At 46.8% G+C, this 25885-nt stretch overlaps 1 protein-coding gene across 8 annotated transcripts in view; it reads right to left on the bottom strand.

Moving 5' to 3' along the window:
* The window catches only part of SLC37A1 (solute carrier family 37 member 1), an 83697-nt gene extending 59546 nt beyond the window's left edge, over positions 1–24151 (bottom strand). Inside the window, exons 1-5 of one of the 8 annotated variants that reach the window (XM_054468551.2) lie at positions 24009–24147; positions 21325–21438; positions 20949–21053; positions 15090–15187; positions 3829–4060 (exon numbers count right to left, since the gene is read on the bottom strand). In XM_054468551.2, the coding sequence (XP_054324526.1) occupies positions 3829–3884 (56 nt within the window). In that variant the 5' untranslated portion in view covers positions 3885–4060; positions 15090–15187; positions 20949–21053; positions 21325–21438; positions 24009–24147. Of the gene's footprint in view, positions 1–3828; positions 4061–7617; positions 7755–8413; positions 8539–15089; positions 15188–20948; positions 21054–21324; positions 21462–24008 lie in introns of those variants that run through there. The other 7 variants (XM_054468557.2, XM_054468556.2, XM_054468553.2 and 4 more) reach the window with 7 other exon arrangements.
* Positions 24152–25885: the final 1734 nt, after the last annotated feature.

The following is a 25885-nucleotide window of genomic DNA, read 5'->3' as shown; positions in this document are numbered from 1 at the left end:
CGAAGTCCTTTCTTATTTCGTAATTCTATCTAAGTTTTATCATTTATAAAGCAGATGTTTTGGATGATATGTTTCCTTTTGTTCATTTTGTACTGGGCTGAATATCGTCCCCCATAATTTCATGTCCACCCAAAACCTCAGAATGTGACCTTATTTGGAAATAGGGTCATGTAGCACGATTAGCTAAGGTGAGGTCATATTAGATAGAGTGAGCCCTAATTCCAATGACTGGCATCCTCACCAGAAGGCCACACAAAGACTCAGACACAGGAAGGGAGGCCATGTGGCCACGCAGGCAGACTGGTGTGATGCAGCCACCAGCCAAGAACGCGGCAGCAGCAGGAGCTGGAAGAGGCAAGGAAGGGTCTGTCCCTGGAGCCTGCAGAGGAAGCGTGGCCCTGCTGACACTTTGACTTTGGACTGCTGACCTCCAGGGATGTGAGAGGGTAAATTCCTGTTGTTTCAAGACACCCAGCTTGTGGTACCTTGTTACAGCAGCCCCAGGAGGCTAATATAATCCTTTCATTTTTGTTTTGTGTTATGTTTAGACTTATGAACATAAAACAAATACAATAAAAAAATAAATGATCTAATCTATCTGCTCCTCAGTGTTCCGCTTACTTTTTGCAGTTATGACTACTTATAGCATGCTTGACTTCCACCAATATGAAAAATCCCACATTTCTAGCAAAAAAGCAGGTCTCAGCAACGACAGCACCAGATGGGGGTGCCTCTCTGGGCCTCCTCAGAGATGTTCTGGAAGACCACGTGTTCTCAGGTGAACGGCAGCCTGCTTAGGGTGAGAGGTTCCATGCAAAATATCTGTCTCCTTGTTTGAGTGTTATTGCCTCAATCATACGCAAATAAGGAATAAAGAAACACTTTTGAGAATTACTGAGTGATATGATTTGGTGCAGAAATTAGTCCAAAGACATCCCCTGCTTCACTCTGCAGCATGGATGGGCTCAAACCCCCAGAAGCCAAACAGCCCTCCCAAAATCCTTTCTTATTTTGTAATTCTATCTACGTTTTCTGAGACTGAGAAGCGATGCCATGTCCTGTTCAGAGTATCCTGTCAGAAGGCGCAGGATGGCAGTGACACGACATAGGTCATTGGTTAAAGTGCTGTCTGCCTCATAGTTCCTCAGTGAAACCACTATGTTTCCCTCTAAGTAATGAATACGGAATTTCTGGGAACCTGATTTGAGATAATGTAGATATCCCGTTCCTCAAGCTGCCGCCCCACGGCGTTCTGTGCCTGTGCTGGGTACCCTGCAGCGGCTCCACATCCCCGCTCCACCTGGCGGCCAGCTTCCACTGTACGGAGAGCGTGCATTTCTCCTACTTATTTAGTTATATCAGTGGGACTCGCCGAATCTTACGCTATTCAATGGGCTGTCATTCATGAGTCTCATTTATTGTAAATCTCAGATTGTCCTAGATTTGACAAGTCAGAGTCCCTTTGTTTGTAAGTACTTCCTTATTTTCTGGCACAAGACGTTCCAGGCTCATCTATTCCTTGCCCTGCTCCAGTCCTGGCATTGGCCAGGTCTCCAAGGACTCCTGGCTCCTTTTAGTGGGAGATGCCATGCAGAAACCAAGATCCTGGACCAAAGTGTGCTCACTTTGGTGCTCTTACTGTTCCCAGGACCTCCTAGCGGGGTGCATTTTACACACGCACACCCACACACGCACACACATGCACACATACACCCTTCTCTATTTCTATATCGACCATCACCAGTTTATCCCGAGACCTTTCATTCCAATCCAACCTCACTCAGTTCCTTCCAGTTCCCCTCCCTCTTCCCATGTCTGTAGCTCCTTCTCCATTAAAGAGAAAGCTGCCTCATTTCTATGGGATTTCTGTCAAAAATGCATAATCTGAATCTAATCACGAGGATGAGGAAATAACAAAGTTAAAATGTGGCACATTCTATAAAATAAGTGGCTTGAACTCTTCAAACATAACAAGGCCATTGTCTCAGAAGAAGAAGGAAAAAAAGCCAAGGTCAGAAAAGATAAAAAAAAGGCCGAGGAACAGTGCTAGATGAAGAGACGAGACCCATAGGATAATTAAATGCAATGTATGAACCTGAACTAGATCCTGAACAGAAGAAGAAATGCTATGACAGATATTTGACATTTGACATCATTTTTAACATGGACTGTGGGTTAGATAACAGTATCTTATCAGTGTTAAATTTCCTGATTTTGATCTTTCTGCTGTGGTTTTATAAGAGAATGTCTTATTCATAAGAAGTACACACGGAAGTATTTACAAATAAAAGGGTATGATGTCTGCAACTTACTTTCAAGTGGTTCAGAAAAGTGTGTGTGTACAAACATACATCTACACACATGCACACACACATACACACACACTGTGGAGGGGCAGGGAGAGAAGCAGATGAGGCTAAATATTAATCTTTGACATACAGCGGTTCTACAGGAACATTCTTACAGATGTTAGTAAGTTACGTGAGTTTGAAATTATATCAAAATAAACTTACAAGATGAAGACGCTAGACATTCACTAAATAAAACATAAGTGTTCCGGCACTTGTGGCTAGACTCACAGCAGACATGAAATAAATCAAGAAGAGAAGCAATCTGAAGAGCACAGATGCCCTCAATTCAAACCTGAGACACCCTGTGGATGCTCCACCAACCAGCAGGGCTGAGACGCTGCACAGGGCTGGGGGCCACCAGGGGGTTGGCGTGGAGGAGATGAATGGGCCCAGAATCCGCCGCTGTGGCATCAAAATCATTTTGAGCAGAAGGCATTTGCGTTCTTGAATTCTCTTAGCTACTGAAAAGCAGAGTTCCCCAAAAGAATTCAAAAGAATCCATCTGCTATAAATCCTGTCCCTTAGGAGCAGCCAGGGAAACTGGACTCTTAGCACTGGAGACGAGAAGCCTCCACGCTGCACTGAAACAGGAATGATCACAAAACTACCACGTCGCCCATCTGTTCTCTGTTCTCTTGAGGGCCCACTTGTCTTTCCAAAAAGCCATTCGTTTGCCCACAGGTGCCTTTCTCTCACTTCCCTTCCCCTGTGAAGGACGGACGGCGCATAAGCCCAGAATTCTAAATGCCCCTTTGAGGGACACTGTTCTATGACCTCTTGTACATAAGTGGTGAAATCTGTCTTTTCTCTTGCTAGTCTGTCTTTTGTCAGTTTAATTCCCAGGTCCCCCCAAAACAGAACCTACGAGGGTAGAAGCAAAGTTTTTCCTCTCGCAGAAGAGGTCAGCAGGACAAGCTAGAGGCCAGGGAGCCTAGCTGCAGACTCTGGGCTCGTCAACTGTTTCCTTCAAGGAGAATGGAATTAATGAGGCCACCTAAGAGAGGATTCTCAGAATATGCAAGGGGAGGCGCTCTCTGAATGGAAAGCAGCATTCTGGGCTGCACCAGAACATTTCATTTTCTCTTTGAAAGTTCTTTCCTGGCGAGGCCACTCATCTGATCTCAGAGTTGTGTAACTTATATATAAGTTAGGTGCTTATTTCACCACAGCCATTTGCTAACCCTGCTGGTAGTCAGTGGTCATTTTTCTGTAGGGACCATGGTTCTTAGAGAAACCACTGGAGACCACGCGGGAGCCTAAACACTATCTGACAATGCCAGTACCAAGGACAAAGGACACCTCAGCGCTGTTCTGGGTCACGGCTTCCATCACCAATAAGCAATTCAACGGTTATGGGCGAGGTCAGTGATTCAAGTTTTATGTGTTTTATAATGAAACTGGGGCAACACAACTACCTGCACAGTAGCCCTCACCTGTACACAGCTCCATGCCAAGGGCCTGCCCCACCAGGACTCACCACTGATCCCTGGAGAATGAGACGATGAAGCGAATGCCAGCGGGGAGTCGAGCCATTTACGTCGCCACTGACCACCGAGCTTCAGTCGCAGAATAAGATGCTTCATAAATGGGTCATTAATCCTGGCTCCAGGTTCCCTCTCTGTTGCCCCTGCCACTCCCACAGGCTGGAAAGCATGGAAAGAAGGTGTCCTGCCAGGTCTTGTCCCCTTTCTTCTGGCAGTGGCTCTGCTCTGTACAAGGAGGAGGAGAGGCATTCAGAGTCCAGTGTAGTGACATTCACACCTTCAGTGTTACTGGCAGAAGTAACCACACACGCGTACAGTAGCAGTACCGAGTCCTGATCAAAGCTGCACGTCTGATACAAGCAGGGGCCCCCACCATGAATGTTACTAGGAAGAGGGGGAGTGAGGTGGAGTATCTACCCTCAAGGCAGTTTGTTCTGAGAACCCTGAAATGAATTTCAAATAATGTTCTGATGGTGGATAAAAAGGAACCAAGGAACTCATCTCTATCTGGGAGGCATCTAGAGATCAACCCATTCACAAAACCAAGTATGTGTCCAGCAGCCACGCTACGTGCCCAGACATCAGGGCACGCCAGGGCACTGACTGCTTCAGTTCCACCCCTATGGACCAGTCCACCTTCGAACTGTAGTGACAGAGAAATGTGGGCCTAGACAAGAGGGCAGATCAAACCAATCATTTAATTGTGACTTTGCCATTTGAATCCAAAGGAGGAATGAATTTGCCTCTGTCTGCCTCTTCATTTTTCATCTCCTGTGGTCACCTCAGAGGTCACAGAAAATGACCTGATTATGAAGTCAGGGCTGAAGGCAGAGCAATATAGGAAGGAATGGGGAGGGAGGCCTGAGAACTGAGAAGGGCCCAGCACAGCAGGCAGGCCTGGTCTCCCATCCCAACGTCAAACTCATGATATTCCTGAGTCACTGTGTCCTCCAAAGCCAGTCAGTTCCCCACATTCACTTTTGCCTCCCTCGAGAGTGGGCTTCCAAAAATGCACATTCTCCAAGGATTTTCCCTTATACCACCTTTTACAAAAAGATTCAAAATCCCTGCTGAGCTTTTGTCCCAGGAGCTGCCCCTCATCTCTTCTATCTGCTCCAGCCAGAACTACACCTTTCTCCTAGGTCCTCCAGGGCCTGAACAGGTGGGATTCACCCCACTCCAATATCTCCTGCTTCCAAGGCTGACCCTGGGCTGTGTAAGCCGAGGCAAGTCACTTAACCTTTCTGCTCCCTCTCCTTCCAGGCTAAACAATGGGGATGATAGCATCCACGTTGTTATAAACATGCAATGAGATAACCTATGGGAAGCACTTGATAAGTGGCCTGGTACGTAGTAAATGCCCAACAAACACTAGCTGATAATATCCTCATTGTAAATTCACAAGAGGAAGGCCCAGGACTGCAGGGCAAGGTCCTACTTCCATCTCCTTGTCCAGAACCTAGCACAGACCACGTGCTCAAGAAACTCACGTTGAATGAACAGCCACAAATACTTCAAAACCACGTCTGCTCAAACCTCTAGATTTAAGCAATATTTTGCTCAAAATGGGTGGGCTCCAGAATGGGTCTGGATCTGCTCTGGGAAATGACTTTGTGATAACAACTTCAGAGTAAAGAATTTGGTTCAACAGTGTCTGGAAACGGATGGTCAGAAGCAAACGTCTTCCTCTCAAGTGCTGCTTCTCCATGTCCAGTGTGTCTGGAAACATTCCATTGCCATCTACTAAATAAATCAAAAACCTCCAACTCTGATAAAACCTGTGACAACAACATCAAAGGCCCAGAAGGCACTGACAAATCAAGAGGGGAAAAAAAACCTCTTTGATTTCTTTTTAAAACAATGATGGATTCTTTTCCCTGTAAAATGGGTGAAAGAAAAGTGCTATAAATTCTCATAGTGAGTTCAGTTAAGATGTGCAAAGACAGTGATTTTACATTTGGGATGTTAAGAGCTCAACTAATGAGGCCCTTCCTCCCTAGCCTGTGCAGCACCACTGAAGACCACTTCATTTTGAGTGGGTCAAGACCTCTGGAAGCACGAACCATGACTGACATGCTCTCATCTGAGCCCCGTGACCACCCTGAAGAGGCAGGGTGTTCTTTTCACAAGGGAGAAAAATGAGGCTAGGCGGCTGGCCTGGGTCAACTGGATAAGTGGGGCAGATTCCAGTTTGTCCTGTTTCTCTGAGCCACCTCCTCCCTCCAGCCACTCTTCCTCCTGCCCATCCCCTGCAGAGAAAGGGCAGCAGAATGGGAGCAAATCACTTGGTTTAAACCCAGTTTTTGGCACACAGCCCAAGTACATAAAAAGAAGAGATACTTTTTTAAAAAGTCACTCTCTACAGGCGCCCCTGGAACTTACCATTCCAGGGAGGAAAAGTGGCAGAATGTCCAGTTTCATTGCACTGTCAAACACAGCAACTTAGGCCGGGCACGGTGGCTCATGCCTGCAATCCCAACACTTTGGGAGGCAGAGGCAGGCAGATCACTTGAGGCCAGGAGTTCGAGACCAGCATGGCCAATATGGCAAAATCCCATCTCTACCAAAAATACACAAAAGAGCTGGGTGTGGTGGTGCACACCTGTAATCCCAGCTACTCGGGTGGCTGAGGCATGAAAATCACTTGAACCCAGAGGTGGAGGTTGCAGTGAGCTGAGATTGCACCACCACACTCCAGCTTGGGAGACAGAGCGAGACCCTGTCTTAAAAAAATAAAAAAGATAGTAACTTAGGAAACAGCCCATTAGAGCATCTTTATTACAACCTGTAAAACCTGCACATGTACCCCTGAAACTAAAAGTTAAAAAAACAAACAAACTGAAAGACACATGGTTTTATACCTAGCTCTTCAAAAAACCCACCCTAGGCAACTGTAAAACAGAATGAGCTGAGGAAAGAAACATTCACAAGCTCCACTCCCAGACCCACCCACATGTGATCTGTGCTGCCTAGAAGGTTCCAAGTAATCTGCAGAGACTCAAATAATGGGGATAGGAAGTGAGCAATAGCAGGAGTAAGGTTCAACAGTCTTTTTAGGGCTGAGGTGGCATTATACATAATCAAAGCGGCCCCACAGATATTTTAAATAATCTACTTCATGACATTTTTTTTTTTAACTGGGTCCCACTTTACAGGCAAAGATGGGTGAGAAATGCAATTCTCCTCCAAAAGTTTTCATGCATTTTTTTCTTTTCTTTTTTTTAATTACGAGATAGAATACAACTTCCTGTCCGGAGTGTGCTCTTTCTATGGCTTTTTGCTTTTAAAGGCGCTTTCCGTATTAAAGATGAATGAAAATGGTCACTATCTCTTTCCCCTTGGCTGAAGTACAAGGAACCTGAATTCCATTTGCACCACCTCCCTTACCTGCCCCCAACCCCCAACAAAGAGAACATCACAGGTGGGCTGCATGAGACAGAGCGTGTAAATGCAGTTCCAAAATGACTTGGTGAATCACAGGTCTGGGGCCAGGGGTTTTCAAGCTTGCTCTCAAAGGGGATTAATAAAGAAACAACGGGGGGGAAGTCTAAAATATTTATCCACTTACACAACTTCAGACAATTTAAGTTCAAGGGCCGGCAGGCAGGCAGGCACCTTCCAGGCAAAGAGCTAAGGGAGACCCGGAAAGGGCAGGCTTTAGCAATTCCTCCTTTGGAAATTCAAACCTGGGGCCGCGGGCTGGGGTGTTAGCGGGGAGTGGGGGTGGTAAGGGGCTTGGCCAGTATCCTTCGTTCAAATGCAAATTCTTGGACTGTACGTACCTTCTCGGTCACCAGGATCACAGCGTGGGCCGTAAGGGCTGGAAGGCTTGTGGCCAGCGGCGAGGGGACTTTCCGGCGCGTCAAGCCCTTTATTATAAACCCAGAAGGTCGCTGTCACTCGCATTGGCCAGGAGACCCACGGGCTCCGGGAACCAGCTGCTCAGCCGACAAACAACGCAAAGGCCCAGGGTGCCGGCGCTCCGAGCCAGCGTTCTGTGCCGGCTCCTCCCTGGGCGGCTGGTCGCCGGAGGAGGTGAATTCCGCGGGCACGCCCACGTCCCCATCGCGGCAGACAATGCGCAGGGTCCCCTCCTGCCGGCTCTCTGGACCCTCAGCTGTCACCGCGGCCCGGGCTGGGGTGGGCAGGGGACCCGGCCGGACAACTAAGCTCGCCCCTGCCGGGGACTCCGTGGAGCGGCTGCCGGCCCCGTGCCCGCTCCCTCTGCCTCCACTTCCCCGGAATCCCAGCGTTGCCCCGGTCCGGGAACGCCCGGCATTGTCGCCGAGGGCCACTCTTCTAGATGTCGTATTTCAAAGACATCCCTCCGCGAAAACAGCTTGAGACCTTCCCCGGCTCTCGGAAAACATCCAAACCAGCCCCCACCTCCCCCCCAAAAAAAAGAAAAGGAAGGAGGAGAGGAGCCGAGCTCCGAGTGCGCAGGGCCCCGCGCCCGGCTCCCTGCGGGTGCCGCAGGTGCTCAGCGGCTGCGGCGCCTGAGCGCCGGCGGCCCCGCAGGTGCGGGCGGTGGAGCTGGGGGTCCCTGCCTCCCGGTCCGGCCCCGGCCCCGCGCCTCACCTGCGCCGCCGAGGCCCGCGCTCCGCAGCCCGGCCCGGCCGCCGCGGGCGCTTCCTGCTCGCGACTTCCTGGAGCGGCGCGCGGGAGGCCCCGCCGCCCTTTCACTTTCCCTGGCCTGCGGGGCGCCGGCGGAGCCGCGCGGCTCCTCCCCCTCCCCGGCCGCCGCGACCCCCGGCTCCGGCCCCGGCCCTGGCCCCGGCGTGCCCAGGGTCGCACCAGCCCCGGGGCCACCGGGCGGGGGCGCCCCCACGCCTTGCGGCACTGCCCGGCCTCTGCGGGCGAACCCGGGTCATGGCCCGCGCCTTCCCCGGTTCCGAGGGCGCACGGACTTTCGCTGGCGCGCTCCCCACCGGCCTCCGGGCAGTCCCAGGCGGCCTCTGCACCGCTGGCGCTCTGTCCTCAAGGCAGGTCTTCCCCACAGGCGGCGAGGGTCACAGGCCGCCGCGCCCCCACCCCCAAAGAGGGCCTTTCCTTGGCCTCCCGGCTTTTATTCCTATTGTGTCATGTCAAGGGGCACAATCCTAAAGACTAGCACTCCATAGCGTGGAAATGCGGCACGCGGATTTGGCTATGTCGAACCAATTTGTAAGCCAACTTGTGTCCCACCTCGCAGGCACGTGACAGAGGCAGCTCCCTGTTAGGCTGCGGGAGCCCGCCGGGTTCTTACGCTTGCGGGCCAGTGCCCTGGCACACAGGCTCCCACGTCACCCCAGAAACAACTCTTCTCCTTAGGCAGCCCCAGGGAGGGGCCTGGCCAGTCCCCTAGAAGCTACTGCCGAACACCCACAGTGGACCCCCAGGATGGCTTCAGAGCAGAGCAGGCTCCCAGCCCACTCCTCGGGGAAGAGCAAAGTGAGGCAGAGGGGGAATTTTCCGGGGAAAAAGCCTGCCCCCGGATAAAACAATGCTTAAGGATAAAACCAACCCGAGGCCTGGCTGTAAATGTCCCAACAGGCCAGTGCCCCTCGCACCCTTCCCCAGGCACGTTGAGCTTCCCTCTGGAGAATGGAGAAGGCATTCTTCCCTGTGTTTGGCTCCCCTGCCCTGCTATGCCTGGCAGTTTCCCCCTGGGGCCCTGCTTTGTTTCTAGAACACTCTGATATCTGTGTCTCTCTTTGCTGAGCTGGGCTGCGTGAAATCCATCACTTTGTTAGGCATTTGAGAAGCCTTCAGGCAGAAAGAAAACCTGCCCACTTCTTTGCCACGCAGGGTTCAGCCCCAGGAAGCCTGCTGGCCCCTCATTCTGCAAGCGAGATGGGCCAGGGCTCCAGTCTTCTCTTTTTGGCCAGGTTTTCTTCAGACCTTCTTTCTCTCCGCAGGCCCCCTCTGCCAGTTCTTTCTCCTCTCTTTTCTAGCTCTCCATTCCTGGTGATAGCTCAGTGTGGCTCCCGCCGCTCTCTCCAATGGTCTCCCCAGCCCTGGCCCTTGCCATTGGTTTGGCTTGAGGCTACTCCTCTCTCACTGCACTTGTGCAACAGCCTTCTCACTTCCAAGTTCTACCTCCTGCAATCCACTATTTAAGCTGCCTCAAATTGGCCCTCCTAAAGCAAAATCTGATCTTGTCATTCCTGATTTTAAAACCTTTTGGGCATCCCATCACCTACAGGTTTTACACTTGAAAGGTGATAATACAAGCTCAGGATATATAGGACACCTCGGCCTCATATGGAGACAGCTTCTTCCCACCCCCCTCCCCCCCCCAGCTTTACTGAGGTATAACTGACAAATAAAAATTACATAATTTGTAGTATAGTGTGTGATGTTTTGATATATGAATACATTGTAAAATTATTCCCACAGTCAAGCTAGTATATCCAATCTCCTCACATTATTATTTTTTTTTGGTGGTGAGAATATTTAAGATCTATTCTTCTTGCAAATTTCAAGTATACAATGTATTATTACTAATTATACATTAGAGCTGCACATTAGCTCTCCAGAACTTACTCATCTTTACTAAGTGAAACTTTGTACTCTTTGGCCAGCAACTCCCCATTTCTCCCACCCTACTGCCCCTGGTAACCATTATTATATGCTCTGCTTCTCTGAGTTCAGATTCCAAAAATAAGTGAGGTCATGCATATTTTTCTTTTTTTGTTTGTTTGTTGGTTTGTTTTGAGACAGGGTCTTGCTCTGTTGCCTGGGTTGGAGGGCAGTGGTGTGAGTGCAATGGTCAAGGCCCACTGCAGCCTTGATTTCCCAGGCCCAAGTGATCCTCCCACCTCCCACCTTCTGAATATCTGAGACTACAGGCCCATGCCACCATACCCAGCTAATTTTTTAAATTTTGTAGACACAGGGTCTTGGTATGTTGCCAAGGCTGGTCTTGAACTCCCAGGCTCAAGCAATCTTCCTGCTTTAGCCTCCCAAAGTGCTGGGATTAGAGACGTGAGCTACCATGCCTGGCCTATATTTGTTTTTCTGTACCTGGCTTATTTCACCTAGCGTAATGTATTCCGGGTTCATCCATGTTTTTGCAAATGACAGGAAATCCTTCTTTTTTTAAGGCTAAATAGTATTCCATTGTGTAGATATAGCTATACACCACATTTTCTTTATAAACTTCCCTCTAGTACTGCTTTTGCTGCATCCCATATGTTTTGGTATGTTGTTTCCATTTTCATTTGTCTTGAGGAACTTTCTGATTTCCCTTTTGATATCTTCTTTGACCCCACTGGTTGTTCAGGTGTGTATTTAATTTCTGCATATTTGTGAATTTTCCAGTTTTCCTCCTGTTACTGATTTCTAGTTCATATTATTGTGGTCAGAAAAGATACTTGATATGATTTTAGTCTTCTTAAATTTGTTAAAACTTGTTTTGTGGCCTAACATACAATCTATCCTAGAGAATGTTCTGTGTACATTTAAATGTGTATTCAGCTGCTGGTGGAAGGAGTGTTCTGTATGTCTGTTAGGTCCATTTGCTCTAGAATGTTGTTCAGGTTCACTGTTTCCTTATTCATCTTCTGTCTGGATCATCTATTCATTGTTGAAAATGCGGTACTGAAGTACCCTGCTATTACTGTATTGCTATTTCTCTCTTGAGTTCTGTTAATATATATTTAGGTACTCTGATGTTGGGTGCATATACATTTATAATTGTTATATCCTCTTGATGAATTTTTCTCTTTATCATGATATAGTGACTTTGTCTCTTATGAAGTTTTTGACTTAAAGTCTGTTTTGTCTGATGTAAGTATCTTTTTTGCTCTCTATTTGCATTTGCATGGAATATCTTTTCCCATGCCTTTACTTTCAGCCTATGTGTATCCTTAAAGCTAAGATGAACCTCCTGCAGGCAGCACCTAGATTTTTTTTTTTATTATCCATTCAGCCACTTCTATCTTTTGATTGCAGAATTTAATCCATTTACATTAATTATTGATACATAAGGACTTACTACTGCCATTTAAAAAATTGCTTTCTGGCGGTTTGTAGTTCCTTTGCTGCTTTCTTACTCCCTTACTATCTTCCTTTCTAATGTGATGATTTTTGTAATGGTAAGCTTTGATTCCTTTCTCTTTACATTTTGTATATCTACTACAGGTTTTTGTTTTGTGGTCACTATGATGCTTGTATAAAACATTTTAGACCAGGTGCTATGGCTCTCGCCTGTAATCCCAGCACTTTGGGAGGCTGAGACGGGCAGATCATGCGGTCAGGAGATCGAGACCATCCTGGCCAACATGGTGAAACCCCATCTCTACTAAAATACAAAAAATTAGCTGGGCGTGATAGCGTGTGTCTGTAGTCCCAGCTACTTGGGAGGCTGAGGCAGGGGAATTGCTTGAACCCAGGAGGCAGAGGTTGCAGTGAGCTGAGATTGCACCACTGCCCTCCAGTAATAAAACATAGCTGCCTACAGAAATCCTACACTTTAATTTCTCCCCACCTCAACTTGTATGCCATCAACTTAAGGAGCAGACATTTTCCCAGAGAAGGCCAAGGCAAAGCCAGTGACAGGCCTTGACTGACAGGGAACTGAGTTTCCCTGAAGGGGGCTTTGAGGATACTGGGCTTCAGAGCTCAAGAAAATACCTCATGCTTAGAAAGCATTAGAGCATTAAACACTATTAGAGAGAAAGAAAAGGAAAAACTGATTACTTAACAGGAGAAAAGAAACTCATTTTATCTCCACTGATCAAAAAGCAAGAATTCTAATGGTATGGTGCACTGACTGGCGAGGAAGGGTGTTTTATATTCAGTTACTAGTGTTGTTGATAAGAAATACAATGAAAAGCCTCTCATTATTAAGCATGCTCTGTATTCCAGGCATTGTGCTCGGCCTACGGATATAAAACTGACAAGAGTTCACACACTGAAGAACTATAACCCAATCCAGCAAACATAATTAGGTGTGAAGGAGTAGGCGTTCCCAGTCCTACAGGAGCCCAGCGAGGAGACTGGCCATGGCCCCCGCCCCATGCCACACTTCCAGGACCCCAGCGAGGAGACTGGCCACGTTCCCCACCCCATGCCACACTTCCTGGACCCTAGCGAGGAGACTGGCCACGCCCCCCGCCCCATGCCACACTTCCAGGACCCCAGCGAGGAGACTGGCCTCGTCCCCCTCCCCATGCCACACTTCCAGGACCCCAGCGAGGAGACTGGCCACGCCCCCCGCCCCATGCCACACTTCCTGGACCTTAGCGAGGAGACTGGCCACGTTCTCCGCCCCATGCCACACTTCCAGGACCCCAGCGAGGAGACTGGCCACGCCCCCCGCCCCCTGCCACACTTCCAGGACCCCAGCGAGGAGACTGGCCACGCCCCCCGCCCCATGCCACACTTCCAGGACCCCAGCGAGGAGACTGGCCTCGTCCCCCTCCCCATGCCACACTTCCAGGACCCCAGCGAGAAGACTGGCCACGTTCCCCACCCCATGCCACGCTTCCAGGAGCCCAGCCAGGAGACTGGCCACGCCCCCCTCCCCAAGCCACGCTTCCAGGACTCCAGCGAGGAGATTGGCCACGCCCCCCTCCCCATGCCACACCTCCAGGACCCCAGCGAGGAGACTGGCCACGTTCCCCACCCCCTGCCACGCTTCCAGGAGCCCAGCCAGGAGACTGGCCACGCCCCCCTCCCCAAGCCACCCCAAGCCACGCTTCCAGGACCCCAGCGAGGAGACTGGCCACGCCCCCCGCCCCATGCCACACTTCCTGGACCCTAGCGAGGAGACTGGCCACGTTCTCCGCCCCATGCCACACTTCCAGGACCCCAGCGAGGAGACTGGCCTCGTCCCCCTCCCCATGCCACACTTCCAGGACCCCAGCGAGGAGACTGGCCACGTTCCCCACCCCATGCCACGCTTCCAGGAGCCCAGCCAGGAGACTGGCCACGCCCCCCTCCCCAAGCCACGCTTCCAGGACCCCAGCGAGGAGACTGGCCACGCTGCCACCCCATGCCACGCTTCCAGGAGCCCAGCGAGGAGACTGGCCATGCTCCCCGCCCCATGCCACGCTTCCAGGACTCCAGCGAGGAGATTGGTCACGCCCCCCTCCCCATGCCACGCTTCCAGGATCCCAGCGAGGAGACTGGCCACGCCCCCCTCCCCATGCCACACTTCCAGGACCTCAGCGAAGAGACTGGCTACGCCCCCCTCCCCATGCCACACTTCCAGGACCCCAGCGAGGAGACTGGCCACGTTTCTCCGCCCCATGCCACACTTCCAGGACCCCAGCGAGGAGACTGGCCACGCTCCCCGGCCCATGCCACACTTCCAGGAGCCCAGCGAGGAGACTGGCCACGCCCCCCTCCCCATGCCACACTTCCAGGACCCCAGCGAGGAGACTGGCCACATTCCCCACCCCATGCCACACTTCCAGGACCCCAGCGAGGAGACTGGCCATGACCCCCGCCCCATGCCACACTTCCAGTTGCAGTACTTTTGACTCGCTTCCTAGTCGATTCACGTATGAAAGCTCTGTTTCCTCCAAAGCATTCTCCTCCTTGATCGTGAAGAACGGGCAGCGGCCACGAACAACAATGACTGAGTCACCATGGGTGGGATAGACCTGTCAGTCCTACAGCATCAGGGGAAGTGGCAAGGGATGTAAGAGAACTAGATGTTGTCTCTAAAACCAGAGGTCCATAGAAAAGCTTTAAAATTGGACATAAAAATCATAGTTTACTCATATTATTTAGAAATATAGGGAACTAGCAGAAGAAATGGGTAAAAGAGTAGAAAATGGTAGGGGAATGAGACAGAGGAGTTGAAGGGATAAAGCCAGGCCCAACTGTTTGTTGTTATATATCTTTAGTATCATTTGATTTTAAAACTATTGGCATGATATTTAAAGAAATATCAACATAAAGACAGAAGGCCGTGCTTAATTTAGGTAATGGCATTTTAGTGGTAGAATTTTAGACACTGTGATACTTGAATTAGAGACAAATTTGGAGGAGAGGAGCTTTGCCAGTGTCCTGAAATAATAAGGGGACAAACACTCATTTATAAGAGTGGTTCCCTTTAAACTACCTGTATAAAATAGGCAAATTTTCTTGCTTCTAAGATCCCTTGGCAGTGTTTCCCAGCAGGGTAACTTTCTTGCTTTTCTTTTATATGTGTGGCAAGGGAAATAGTAACTGAGAGAGTACTCATGGGTCTTTGGGGAGTAAACTGGATTCTAACTGAAGTAGGACTTGATAAAGGCTTGAATCAGATTCAGGGACTTACATTTCTTTCAGTGAAGCATTCCTCTGTAGCTGAGCTCCACTCTGGGGCTAACTTGTTGCCTGAGCCCATCTGTTGTAAAATTCCTCTTGATTTTATGCCTATAGGTAGAATGAGGTCAGGTATGTGGAAACAGGAAACTGACCCATCAGCTAAGGAGTCATTCTTGCAGTTGAGCTAGTGCAGATACATGAGATAAGCAAGTTGGAAAATTTTTATGGGGTCTGCAAAAAGGCATACTCTTAGGCCGGGCACGGTGGCTCATGCCTGTAATCCCAGCACTCTGGGAGGCTGAGGCAGGTGGATCACCTGAGGTCAGGAATCCCAGACCAGCCTGGCCAACATGGTGAAACCCTGTCTCTACTAAAAATACAAAAATTAGCCAGGCATGGTGGCGGGCACCTGTAATCATAGCTACTGGGGAGGCTGCGGCAGAAGAATTGCTTGAACCCGGGAGGCAGTTTGCAGTGAGCTGAGATTGCACCATTGCACTCCAGCCTGGGCAACAGAGCGAGACTCCACCACAAAAAAAAAAAAAAAAAAAAAAAAAAAGAGCATACTCTTCAGTCCAGTTATAGTTTGGTAAACTATGTGGCTTAAAAGCAAGCGGCTGTTCTTTAAAGTTCCCTCTGGGCCAGCATTTGATGATTTATGGACATGGTACTTTTCTTTTAAACAAACACTGTCTGATGGGAGAATGAAATTACTCATATCCTCTTTATCAAACTGATATTGTTTGGGTATTTGTCCCCTCCAAATCTCATGTTGAAACTTGACCCCCACTGCTGGAGGTGGGACCTAGTGGGAGGTGTCTGGCTCATGGGGGAAGATCCCTCAGGAATGGTTTGGTGCTATCCTCTCAGTAGTAAGTGAGTTCTCACTGTATCAGTCCCTGTGAGCACTGATTAGAAGGAGCCTGGCACCTCTCTCCATGCTCTCTCTCTTCCTTCCCCTCTTAACTATGTGAGGCCTGCTCCACTTCGCCTTTCACCAGGAATGGAAGCTTCCTGAGGTCTTCGCAAGAAGTAGGTACTGGTGCCATGCTTCTTGTTCAGCGTGCAGAACCATGAACTAAATAAACCTCTTTTCTTTATAAATTACCCAGCCTCGAGGATTCCTTTATAGCAACCCAAAAGGACTAAGACACACACTTTAGTACTCTTTCCCAGGTTGCCTATCTATTCGCACCAGACATGGAGTCTGGGAAAGGATGGCTTTGGATGGTGAGGCTTTCTGCTCCATCAGCTTAATCCACCCTACTCACCAGTGGCTGACAGTTTAGGCAGCCAGTCCCCGTCACAGCCTACACTGAAGACCCCAGCACTCACTGTGGCCATCAGAAGGCACATGCCCTGGGTTCCTCTAGGCAGCTGCTCCTTTCCAGTTAATTTATAGTTTTAACTCTTATGGTTAAGACCATTAGTATTTAACTCTTATATCTGAAATCCTTTCTAAAAAAGACTTATGTAACTCAATAATAAAAGCAACTTATTGGGCTGGGTGTGGTGGCTCATGCCTGTAATCCCAGCACTTTTGGAGGCCAAGGCAGGTGGATTGCCTGAGCTGAGGAGTTCAAGACCAGCCTGGGCAACACGATGAAATCCTGTCTCTACTGAAATACAAAAAATTAGCTGGGTGTGGTGGCATGTGCCCGTAATCCCAGCTACTTGGGAGGCTGAGACAGGAGAATTGTTTGAACCCAGGAGGCAGAGGTGGCAGTGAGCTGAGATCGCACCACTGCACTCCAGCCTGGGTTACAGAGTGAGAGTCTGTCTCAAAAAGAAAAAAAAAAGCAACTTATTGAATATAATATTCTTTCCTAAATATTACTCAAGATCATCTTTTTGAGCATCAGTTATGATTCCACAGTGAATACTGACCTAGCAAAAAAAAAAGGCATGGGACTTGGAATCTGGAGTGACAAGTTCAAATTGTGACCCCAAACTTACTATTTTGGGACCCTGTGAAAGTCACTTTACTCTCCTGAACTCCAGTTTTCCTGGTGTGACTCTGTGGGGTTGATGTACGGATGAATGGGGAAAGTAAGGTGTCAGAAGGTAGGCACCGTGAAAGCAGAGATTTTTTAACCGGTTTTATTCATCAGTGAATCCTTATCACATATAGAATCATGCCTGGCACACAGAAGACATTCAATAAACATTTATGCTAATATTCCTAAGGATGCTTTAGGAACTGTGAATTAGTGTACAAATGCATATGGCTACTCTAATTATCGGAAAGCACAGCTAATTAGTATGAATATGTAATAAGTCTAGGACTCATATCAGGAGCTGAAGGAAGGAGAGAACCACAAAGTCCCTTTCATCAGCTTATTTTGATTTGCTATTTTTCTCTAAAAATGAAGTTTGATTCCCTCTCACCATCTTTAATATAAATCCCGTTAAGCTTTGATTATTTGACACAAAGTTAATAGAGGTTTAAAAATCAAATATGCCTACGAAGTTCCTATATATCACTTCACAGCTATCCTTCTGATGGCAAATGGAGGAACATCTGTAAGAGTACACGGAAATGCCACTTTAAATTCAGGAGTATCAACATTGAATGAGGCCTGGGATGCCAGTACTCATGTTCACCGTGCAAGTATACAAGGGAATCCTCTTACTGCCTGCGTAGCCTCCACTTCAACAACATTAGCCTTATTAAATGTGTCACATGGGAGAACATTCAACCAATTTGTGCTCCAGTTTCTTCAACTCTAATGTAGGGTCATTGAATGTTTTCATCTGTAAGACACTGTCGCTATTACAAAGATGAATAGGAGAGGTCCTCATTCTTAGAAAATGAACAATCTAGTTGGTACAAAACTACAGAGAGCCTCACATCACATAACTTAAAAATTCTCCTAAATCCTTAACCTGTCAGAAATTTTCTGGTTTTAACTTTTAGAAAACAAAATTTAAAAAGCTCTTTTAGAAAAAAAATCATGTTTTGGATACTGTAATTTTCACAAGCCAATATTTTGCACATACCAGTAGCCTTGGCTGTGTCTCTGCTGTAGAGCTGAAGCTTAGTGGGCTCCCTACCTGCTGGGGGCTGAAGCCACAAGGATCTAGGTCGACTCTGAGGGGTCATGCCTCTCTAGCCTTCCAACTGCCTGACAGTGATGGAGTGTAGAGGGTTACTTCAGGGGCTACCACCTGGGAGACACAGTCACCTGGAGGACGCTGTGGACAAGGGTTGGGGATAAAGCCTGCCTATGGGGTTGTGTAAGTGACAGCTGAGCTGAGACCTGGAGAAGGCATCGAGTTACCCAAAAGAAGAGTGGAAGGTGTTCCAAGCAGAGAACAAACAGCATGGGCAAAGGCCCAGCAATCCTACAGAAAGTTAGGTTTGGGGAACTGAAAGTCATTATGGCCACAGCAGAGAGTGTGGTGTGTGAACATAAGGCAAGAGAAGAGGCTGGGGAGGGACTTAGTGGCCACGTCATTCGGAGCCTAATAATCGAATGAGGGAGTCTGGACTTCACTACTGAAAGATTTTAAACTGAAGAACAACGTGATTAGATGTGTGGTTTTAAAAGATTATTCTGGTCAGTGTGGCAAATAGATTAGAAGAGAGTGAGACTAAGGGCAGGGAGACCACATGGGCTATTGGCGTCTTCTTGGCAGAAGATGATGGTGTCCTGACTAAGGAAGAAGCAGTGGGAATGGAAAAAAGTAGATGGATTTGGAATAATTTGGAAGGAAGACTCTCCAGGATTTGGAGATTGGTTGGGGAAGGGGGAAGGAAAGAACGGGTCCCAGACATTGATGATGTTCAGATTCTGGCTTAGTAAACCGGTAGCAAGTGGGCCCTTCATTAAGATAAGGAAATAAAGAGGAGAGAAGAGGTTCAGTTTTGTCCTTGTTGAGTTTGAGGTGGATGATAAAAAGGTCAGCCCAAGAAGTGGCTTCTTTGTGGGATCTGGAATGTGGGGGAGGAAGCATAAGCAATAATAACTTGAAACTGTTCCAAAACCCTTTGAGAGTCAATTAATTCATTTATTCTGGTGGTGAACTTGGGAGTAAGACGCCTGTCTTGCAGGGTAATGCTGGGCACAGGCAGGCTGATGAGTTCTTGCTCTCTGGGTCCTTTTTCTCCCTTTACTGTATAAATTTTACTTTTTCTACTACATTACAATACATATCATATATGTGCATGACTTAAAATAGTAACAAAAGAAAATATCATGACACACATAGAGAAGTTTCTAGAACTAAACACATACCTCGATGTCCAGCTTGCTGCCAGTTAGCTTGAAAAGGTTTTCAGGATTAAGGTGAAGAAAAACAACCTAATAAAGCCAAGCTGCCTCTTCACTCCAGAGAGTTTTCCTAAGCTATCACCGCTATTCTCTCTCCAACACATCCTTGGAACTGAGACTAGGGCCAAGATGACCCAAAATGACCAGGCCATCTCCCCATTTCCAGCCATCCTAAAGCCTGCTGCCCTTCTGGGACCCTCTTTAAATGTATTAATATAAAGAACTGCTAAAAAGAAAGCCACACTATTTTGAACATACCAAGATAACTAAGTAATCAAAGAAATACATTAGTGAATGACATTCTAAATGAAACAATCTTCACTTATCTTGTTTAATAAATATGTATTTTCACATTTCCATTCTTGTTCAATGGGGAAACTCTTTTAGGGCCTCTGAACTGAGACTGCGTTCTGGGGTCATAGATAACAGCACTGAGCTGTTCTAGTACCACCCGGATGTGGTTGCCAGGGGCCCCGTCTGGTCCCTCCCAGTGCAGGGCCTCAGTGGTCAGATAGCACAAAGCCAGCTCTGGGGAACCTAAAATTACCAGTCCAGTTTAAAACCTTTCTGGCTTTCCTCTTTGTAGAGGGAGAGGGAAATGGTTCATTTAGCTCTTCTGATAACTATATTTGCTCCACAACTATTTAGAGGCTTGTCCTAGTAACTACATAATTAAAAATGGGCTTGAGGAGAGGAGAAAGGCAATTCAAACAAGAAGGTATGCCAGGGCCACAAGAGGAGGACAGTGACAGTACCCAGAGCTGAGGAACTTCTGGTAGTCACCCAAGAAACATGAGTGAATGAGATACTGAGAAAAGACACCCGAAACATTGTTTTCTTAAAAACAAAATGGAGGCTGGATGTGGTGGCTCACACCTGTAATTCCAGCACTTTGGGAGGCTGAGGTGAGTGGATCTCTTGAGCTCAGGAGTTTGAGCCTGGGCAACATGGCAAAACCCTGTCTCTACAAAAAAAATACAAAAAATCAGCCAGGTATGGTGGCAGGCACCTGTATTCCCAGGTACTTGGGAGGCTGAGGCAGGAGGATCACCTGAACCTGGGAGGTCGAGGCTGCAGTGAGCTGTGATCATGCCACTGCACTCCAGCCTGGATGACAGAGCCAGACCTTGTCTCAAAAAAAAGGAGTATAATTTCCTTAAGTAACACCCCTTACCTTGTTCAACTTTATATTAAACATTTTCATTCATTCTCTTATCCAACATTTGTGACATAATAATTTTGGTATATCCTTAAGGTGAAATACTATTGTCTTTAAAACACTTTGGGAATTTTTTTTGACTTGTTCACCATATAATGACATGTGATAATGTAAATGACAAATAGAATGATTTCAATTAAATAGACATATATATGCATTTTAAAAGCATGAAAGGATTCATACCAAAATGGCAGTAGTTATTATCTTTGGGAAGTGAGATTATTGGTTATCTTTATTTTCTTCATTATACTTTATTGTATGTTCCCAATTTTCTAAAAGTATTCAGTAATATTTAATAATTGGAGCATCTGGTATGTGTCAAGTTCTGTGAGAGACTGTAGGGTGGAGGCCTTAGGAGGTGCTTAGGGAGGCTGACCTGGAAACACGTTCCAGTTGTGTAGGGAATGCATCAGAAGCACAACCAGAGAGACGGGAAGGGGCTGGCAGCAGTTAGAAACAGCATCCCTAGGAAGGTTTACATCTGGTAAGATATTAAAGTTGACAAATTGTTTACCAGGTACAGAAACATGGGCATCACATTTCAGAAAGGGAAAACAACATATACAGATATATGAAAGTGGCCTGCAAAAAACTAATCTAAATAATTAACAAGGGTTATCATAGGTGAAGAATAAACATTTGGGGAAAAATGCTTATCTTCTCAAATAATAGAGAAAATATTAATACAAACTAAAGTCACTATGAGACACTGCCTGTCCATCAGATTAGCAAAGAAGAAAAATAGGACTTACAGTAGGCGAGGGAGCAGTGAGTCACACACTCTGTTTTGGTGAGAGTGGGGATAGGTCCAGCCATTCTCGGAGGCAATGCAGCAACATGTATTTAGGCTCAGCAATTTCTCAATTCTATAAAGCTGCAATCCAAAGAGCTGAATTTGAGATGTGGACAAAGATCTATGCATTCAGATGTTTATATTTATTTCATTCACTCATTCATCTATTTACTTTGGGCAGGGGTTCACAGGTGTTCACTGTATTACTTTGCTGGCATATGTGAATATATGTTCTTTTGTATGCATCAAATATTAAATAATTAAAAGATTTTAAAACCTGAGCTAAATATACAGCTTACATTTCTATAGCACTTCCAAATCATTTCATCCTCGTTATCTTATTTGATCATGACCTTCCTATAAGTTGGGTAGGGGGAGCCTTATTCTGGGAAAATCATGGACACGTGGTTCAGCATGCCACCTCTTTCCCTGTCCCTTTTTTAGAAAATCTGATCCACCCTTAGACCTTGAAAAGTACAGCCCCATGTAGCACAGGATCTCCCACCACAACTGCTGATTAGAGTGAGGCTATCTGCAGCATCAAAACTAGAACCAACCTTACATATCCACCAGTAGGAAAGAGTGACCTCCACTTTGGAATGAAGGATTAACATGTAGCCAGAAGGCATAATAGTTTTGGTGGTTTTTTTTTTTTTTTTTTTTTTTGAGTTAGAGTTTCACTCTTGTTGCCCAGGCCAGAGTGCAATGGTGCAATCTCGGCTCACTGCAACCTCTGCCTCCCGGGTTCAAGTGATTCTCCTGCCTCAACCTCCCGAGTGGCTGGGAATACAGGCACCTGCCACCATGCCCAGCTAATTTTTTGTATTTTTAGTAGAGATAGGGTTTCACCACGTTGGCCAAGCTGGTCTTGAACTCCTGAGCTCAGGCAATCCACCTGCCTTGGCCTCCCAAAGTGCTGGGATTATAGGCGTAAGCCACCGCTCCCGGCCCTGGTAATTTTTTTTAACAGTGTAGATTAATGTAGAATTTGCCCCCCAATGGGTCTGTAATTTCTTTCTCATTTCCTTGTAATCCCCTAGTACTCGACCTAGAAGACACTCAGACATAGTTAAGCAACTGATATCCTGAGACAGCCCTCGGAAAATGGAGTGTGATTTAAGAATAAAAAAACAAGAAAAAGAAAAAAAAATTCACGTCAATTTTTCTCTTTTCCTAGTGCTGCATAAAGCACAGCTCTGTTGTAAAATAATATCTAACATTCAATTTGATAAACCTGTGTTGGTTGAGCACTTACTATGTGCCAAGCACTGAGCTATGTCCTTGAGTTGCTACCCAACGTGAAATTCGAGTCTATCCAATTTTCTGACATCTCTTGTCTCCACACTGGTGTCCACTAAACTGTTTTCCCTACTGGTTATGATGCATCACTGAATAATCTCACTTCCTGGGTGAAAAATAATTTATATTTCTCTCTTGACAACCGTGTTTCAATAGCCTTCCATTGACCTACATACCTCAGGTATGGGTGTGTGTGTATCTGGCATTTTCCTCCTTGCTGGATGCCAATTTTATGAGACATAATCCACAAACAGTTCAAGTACCTACTTACACTTAAGAATCTACCTGTCTATATATTTCCAGAAGCTTCAGTCTCTCCCCACCTTTATGTATATTAGTGCTAATGAATATGAGCATTAAAACTAATCTGTTCATCACAGACTAACTTCTGATTGTCACAAACAACTATCTGACTGAATCATCTTTGGCAGTTTGATTCTTTTCAAGAAAAAAACACGACTGAAAACGATTAAGATAAACTTGAGTTAAAATTCCCCCCCAAACATACTGATAGACAAAAGGTGCTTAACCTGTTATAAGATTAACAACAGTACAATTAATAGTACTAGCTCCCATTTACTAAGTGCCTTACTGTGTGCTAGGCACTATGCTGCTCTCATTATGAATATCTAATTTTGACCTCACAACAGCCCATTTTACAGATTGAGTGGACTGCCTTCCGAAAGAAGTATATGGAGCTAGGGCTCCAAACTCGGGTCTGTCTCTATCCACTAAATGGCAATGTGTGATACTACCAACACTGTTTTAAAAAGTTTTCGATTCTACAGGTAGATAGAAATTTTTCTATCTATATACCCTAATATGTTTGTTTATAAATATGCATATGTATGAAATTGGTAAATTTACCAGAGTACAATTATTCTAATAAACAACCTCATAGTTCTATAGTTAAGATGGACCCGAACTCATTTTGTTGAAAGTCCCTGCTTTTTATCTGAACAGTGCCTACAAAAAAAAATCTGTTTGCATTTTACTGAAGCCCCTCAGTTCTTAAGGCCTTTTCTCCACACTGTCCAGGAGAGCTCCGAAAAGATACACTTAGGGACTCAGTCGCCATGGCAACTGCCAAGCTGCAGGGCCTCCAGCTGGGAGGTGGGCCTGGAAGGTTGTGGAAAATACAGAAGGCAGCTCCAGGGTGGTTTCAACAGTTTCCCCGGCCTGGGCCATCCCACCAGGAAGCAGAAGGCACCCTGACCAGCCCCTCTGCAGAGATCAACCATGGCCAGCCTGGGGCTGTTTTTCTTCTTTTTGAAGGGGTTAATGGGTAAAAGGAAATGGATCTCTCCATTTATACTTAAGAAGGACAAGAAGATCATTTCTTACGGAAGAAACGAAGTACAGAGGAACCGCGGCCACTGTTGCCCTCCACTCTCCCGAGGGCCTTCCACTCTGCCCTCGCTCCTCCCTGCAGAGCCGCACTTGCGAGAACTTCCCGCTTGGGGGTTATGGGAAGGGCCTCTGTGGATGATGGGAAAGCTCCGCAGGGGATAATGGGAAGGCCTCGCAGGGGATGATGGGAGACCCCTGCCAGAGGAATATGGACAGCCCCTTTTGATTTTTTAGGCAGTGGAAGAGGATTTCCTCTCATTTTCCAGTAAGGAAAAACCTCCTGATGATGTCCTCATCTTTCTGGCTCTCATCTCCCCACCACTCCCACGCCCCAGGAAAGGAGGAAGGTGGGCTGAACAAGCATTTTGAGGGCCTTCAGAATTGGAAAGCGCTGCTTCTGGCATCACCAGGCATTTCCAGGTCACTGTGGGGTTGGGGTCAGGGATCCTGGGGCTCTGAGTGAGGCATCAACTTGGCTTGATGAAGTCCTCCTGGGGCTTCCCGGGTGCGCAGAGAGGTGCCCAGCGCTCCGACTGCCTCTTGGCAGCTGTGGCTCTCAGCTGGATCTGGGCTGGGATGCAGCTTCTTTCTGGAAGGAGGAATTTAGAATCCACTCCAGGTGCTGCTGCAGGAGGTGCTGAGGGCCCATCCTGTTGTTCACCCCTTCTTGCCTTTGGTGTCAATTATTTGGATAATTGCTAAACCCACAGTGTAGTGAAATTACTATAGATTGACTGAAAGATTTGGGAGGGAAGACCCTGGCTAATTTGTATGGGATAGAAATCAAATTGTAAACCTTAGGGTTTAATAGCTATAGCTAGACGTCTAGCTGCTAATGATGTGATCCAGAACAGGGTTTGCTTAACCACGTGGTTTGCTTAAGCCACTCTCTGGTGTTTGCAATCCAAGGCATTTGAACCAGTGGTCCTCTGCTTGGTAGATGGTTTACAGTCACTGCCAGAAAACTGTAGTTATTTCTTTATATCACAGATCTTGGAGGCAGTATAGTGATGGGCGACAATTGCTCTTGGGTCAGATGGCTTGATTTGAATCCCATTAGCTGTATGATCTTGGGCAAGGACCTTAACTGCAGTCGACCAAAGTTAAGGCTGTTGAGGCAGAAATTGATAAAGGCTTATTGAAAGCCAAATTTGAAGATTGAATGGGGAAGACACACCAACAAAGTTGGGTGTGTTCCAAAGTCTGTTACAAGTTGCAATGCTTTTATAAGAAAGTTGAGGAATGGGAAGGGGACTCCTCATATTGGAGTTGTCTTTTTTCATTGGAGGGACAATATAGAGGTTACGATTATTGGCTACAGATGACAACATACAGGCTAAAATGTTTTCTGCATATGAACAAGACAATCAGTGAAACGTCATGATTTAGAAACAAATCAGTATCGTTTTCAGGGTCAGTAGTTTACGTATTAATTAGTATATCAACAGTCTGAGAAACTCATGATAAGATTTGAGAGATTCACAGTAAGATTTTTGCTCAAGTACAGGATGTAAAACATGAATCATAAGACCTTCTCCAGGTAGTTAAAATATAGTTTATTCTTTTAAGTGTAGGGATGCATGACTTAACTCATGCCTGGCATGGCCTTAGGTCCTGTTTATAAGTTGGTATCTTACTGCCACAGCGTCCATTCTGTCAGTCTTATGATCTCTATTTTAACATTAATGCTTGTTAGTTGTTGTGTCTAAACTGCAAAAGGGTATTAGTGAGGCATGTTCGACCTCCCTTCCCATCATGGCTGAGAACTCAGTTTTTAAGGTTTCTGGGGCCCCCTTGGCCAAGAGGGGGTCCATTCAGTTGGCTGTGGTGGGGCTTAGGGGGTTATTTTTAGTTTATACCCCCCTATAACT

The sequence above is a fragment of the Pongo pygmaeus genome, chromosome 22 (genome assembly GCF_028885625.2).
Source record: "Pongo pygmaeus isolate AG05252 chromosome 22, NHGRI_mPonPyg2-v2.0_pri, whole genome shotgun sequence".
In the NCBI taxonomy this organism is placed as follows: Eukaryota; Metazoa; Chordata; class Mammalia; order Primates; family Hominidae; genus Pongo; species Pongo pygmaeus.
This window is presented reverse-complemented; position numbering and strand designations above follow the sequence as displayed.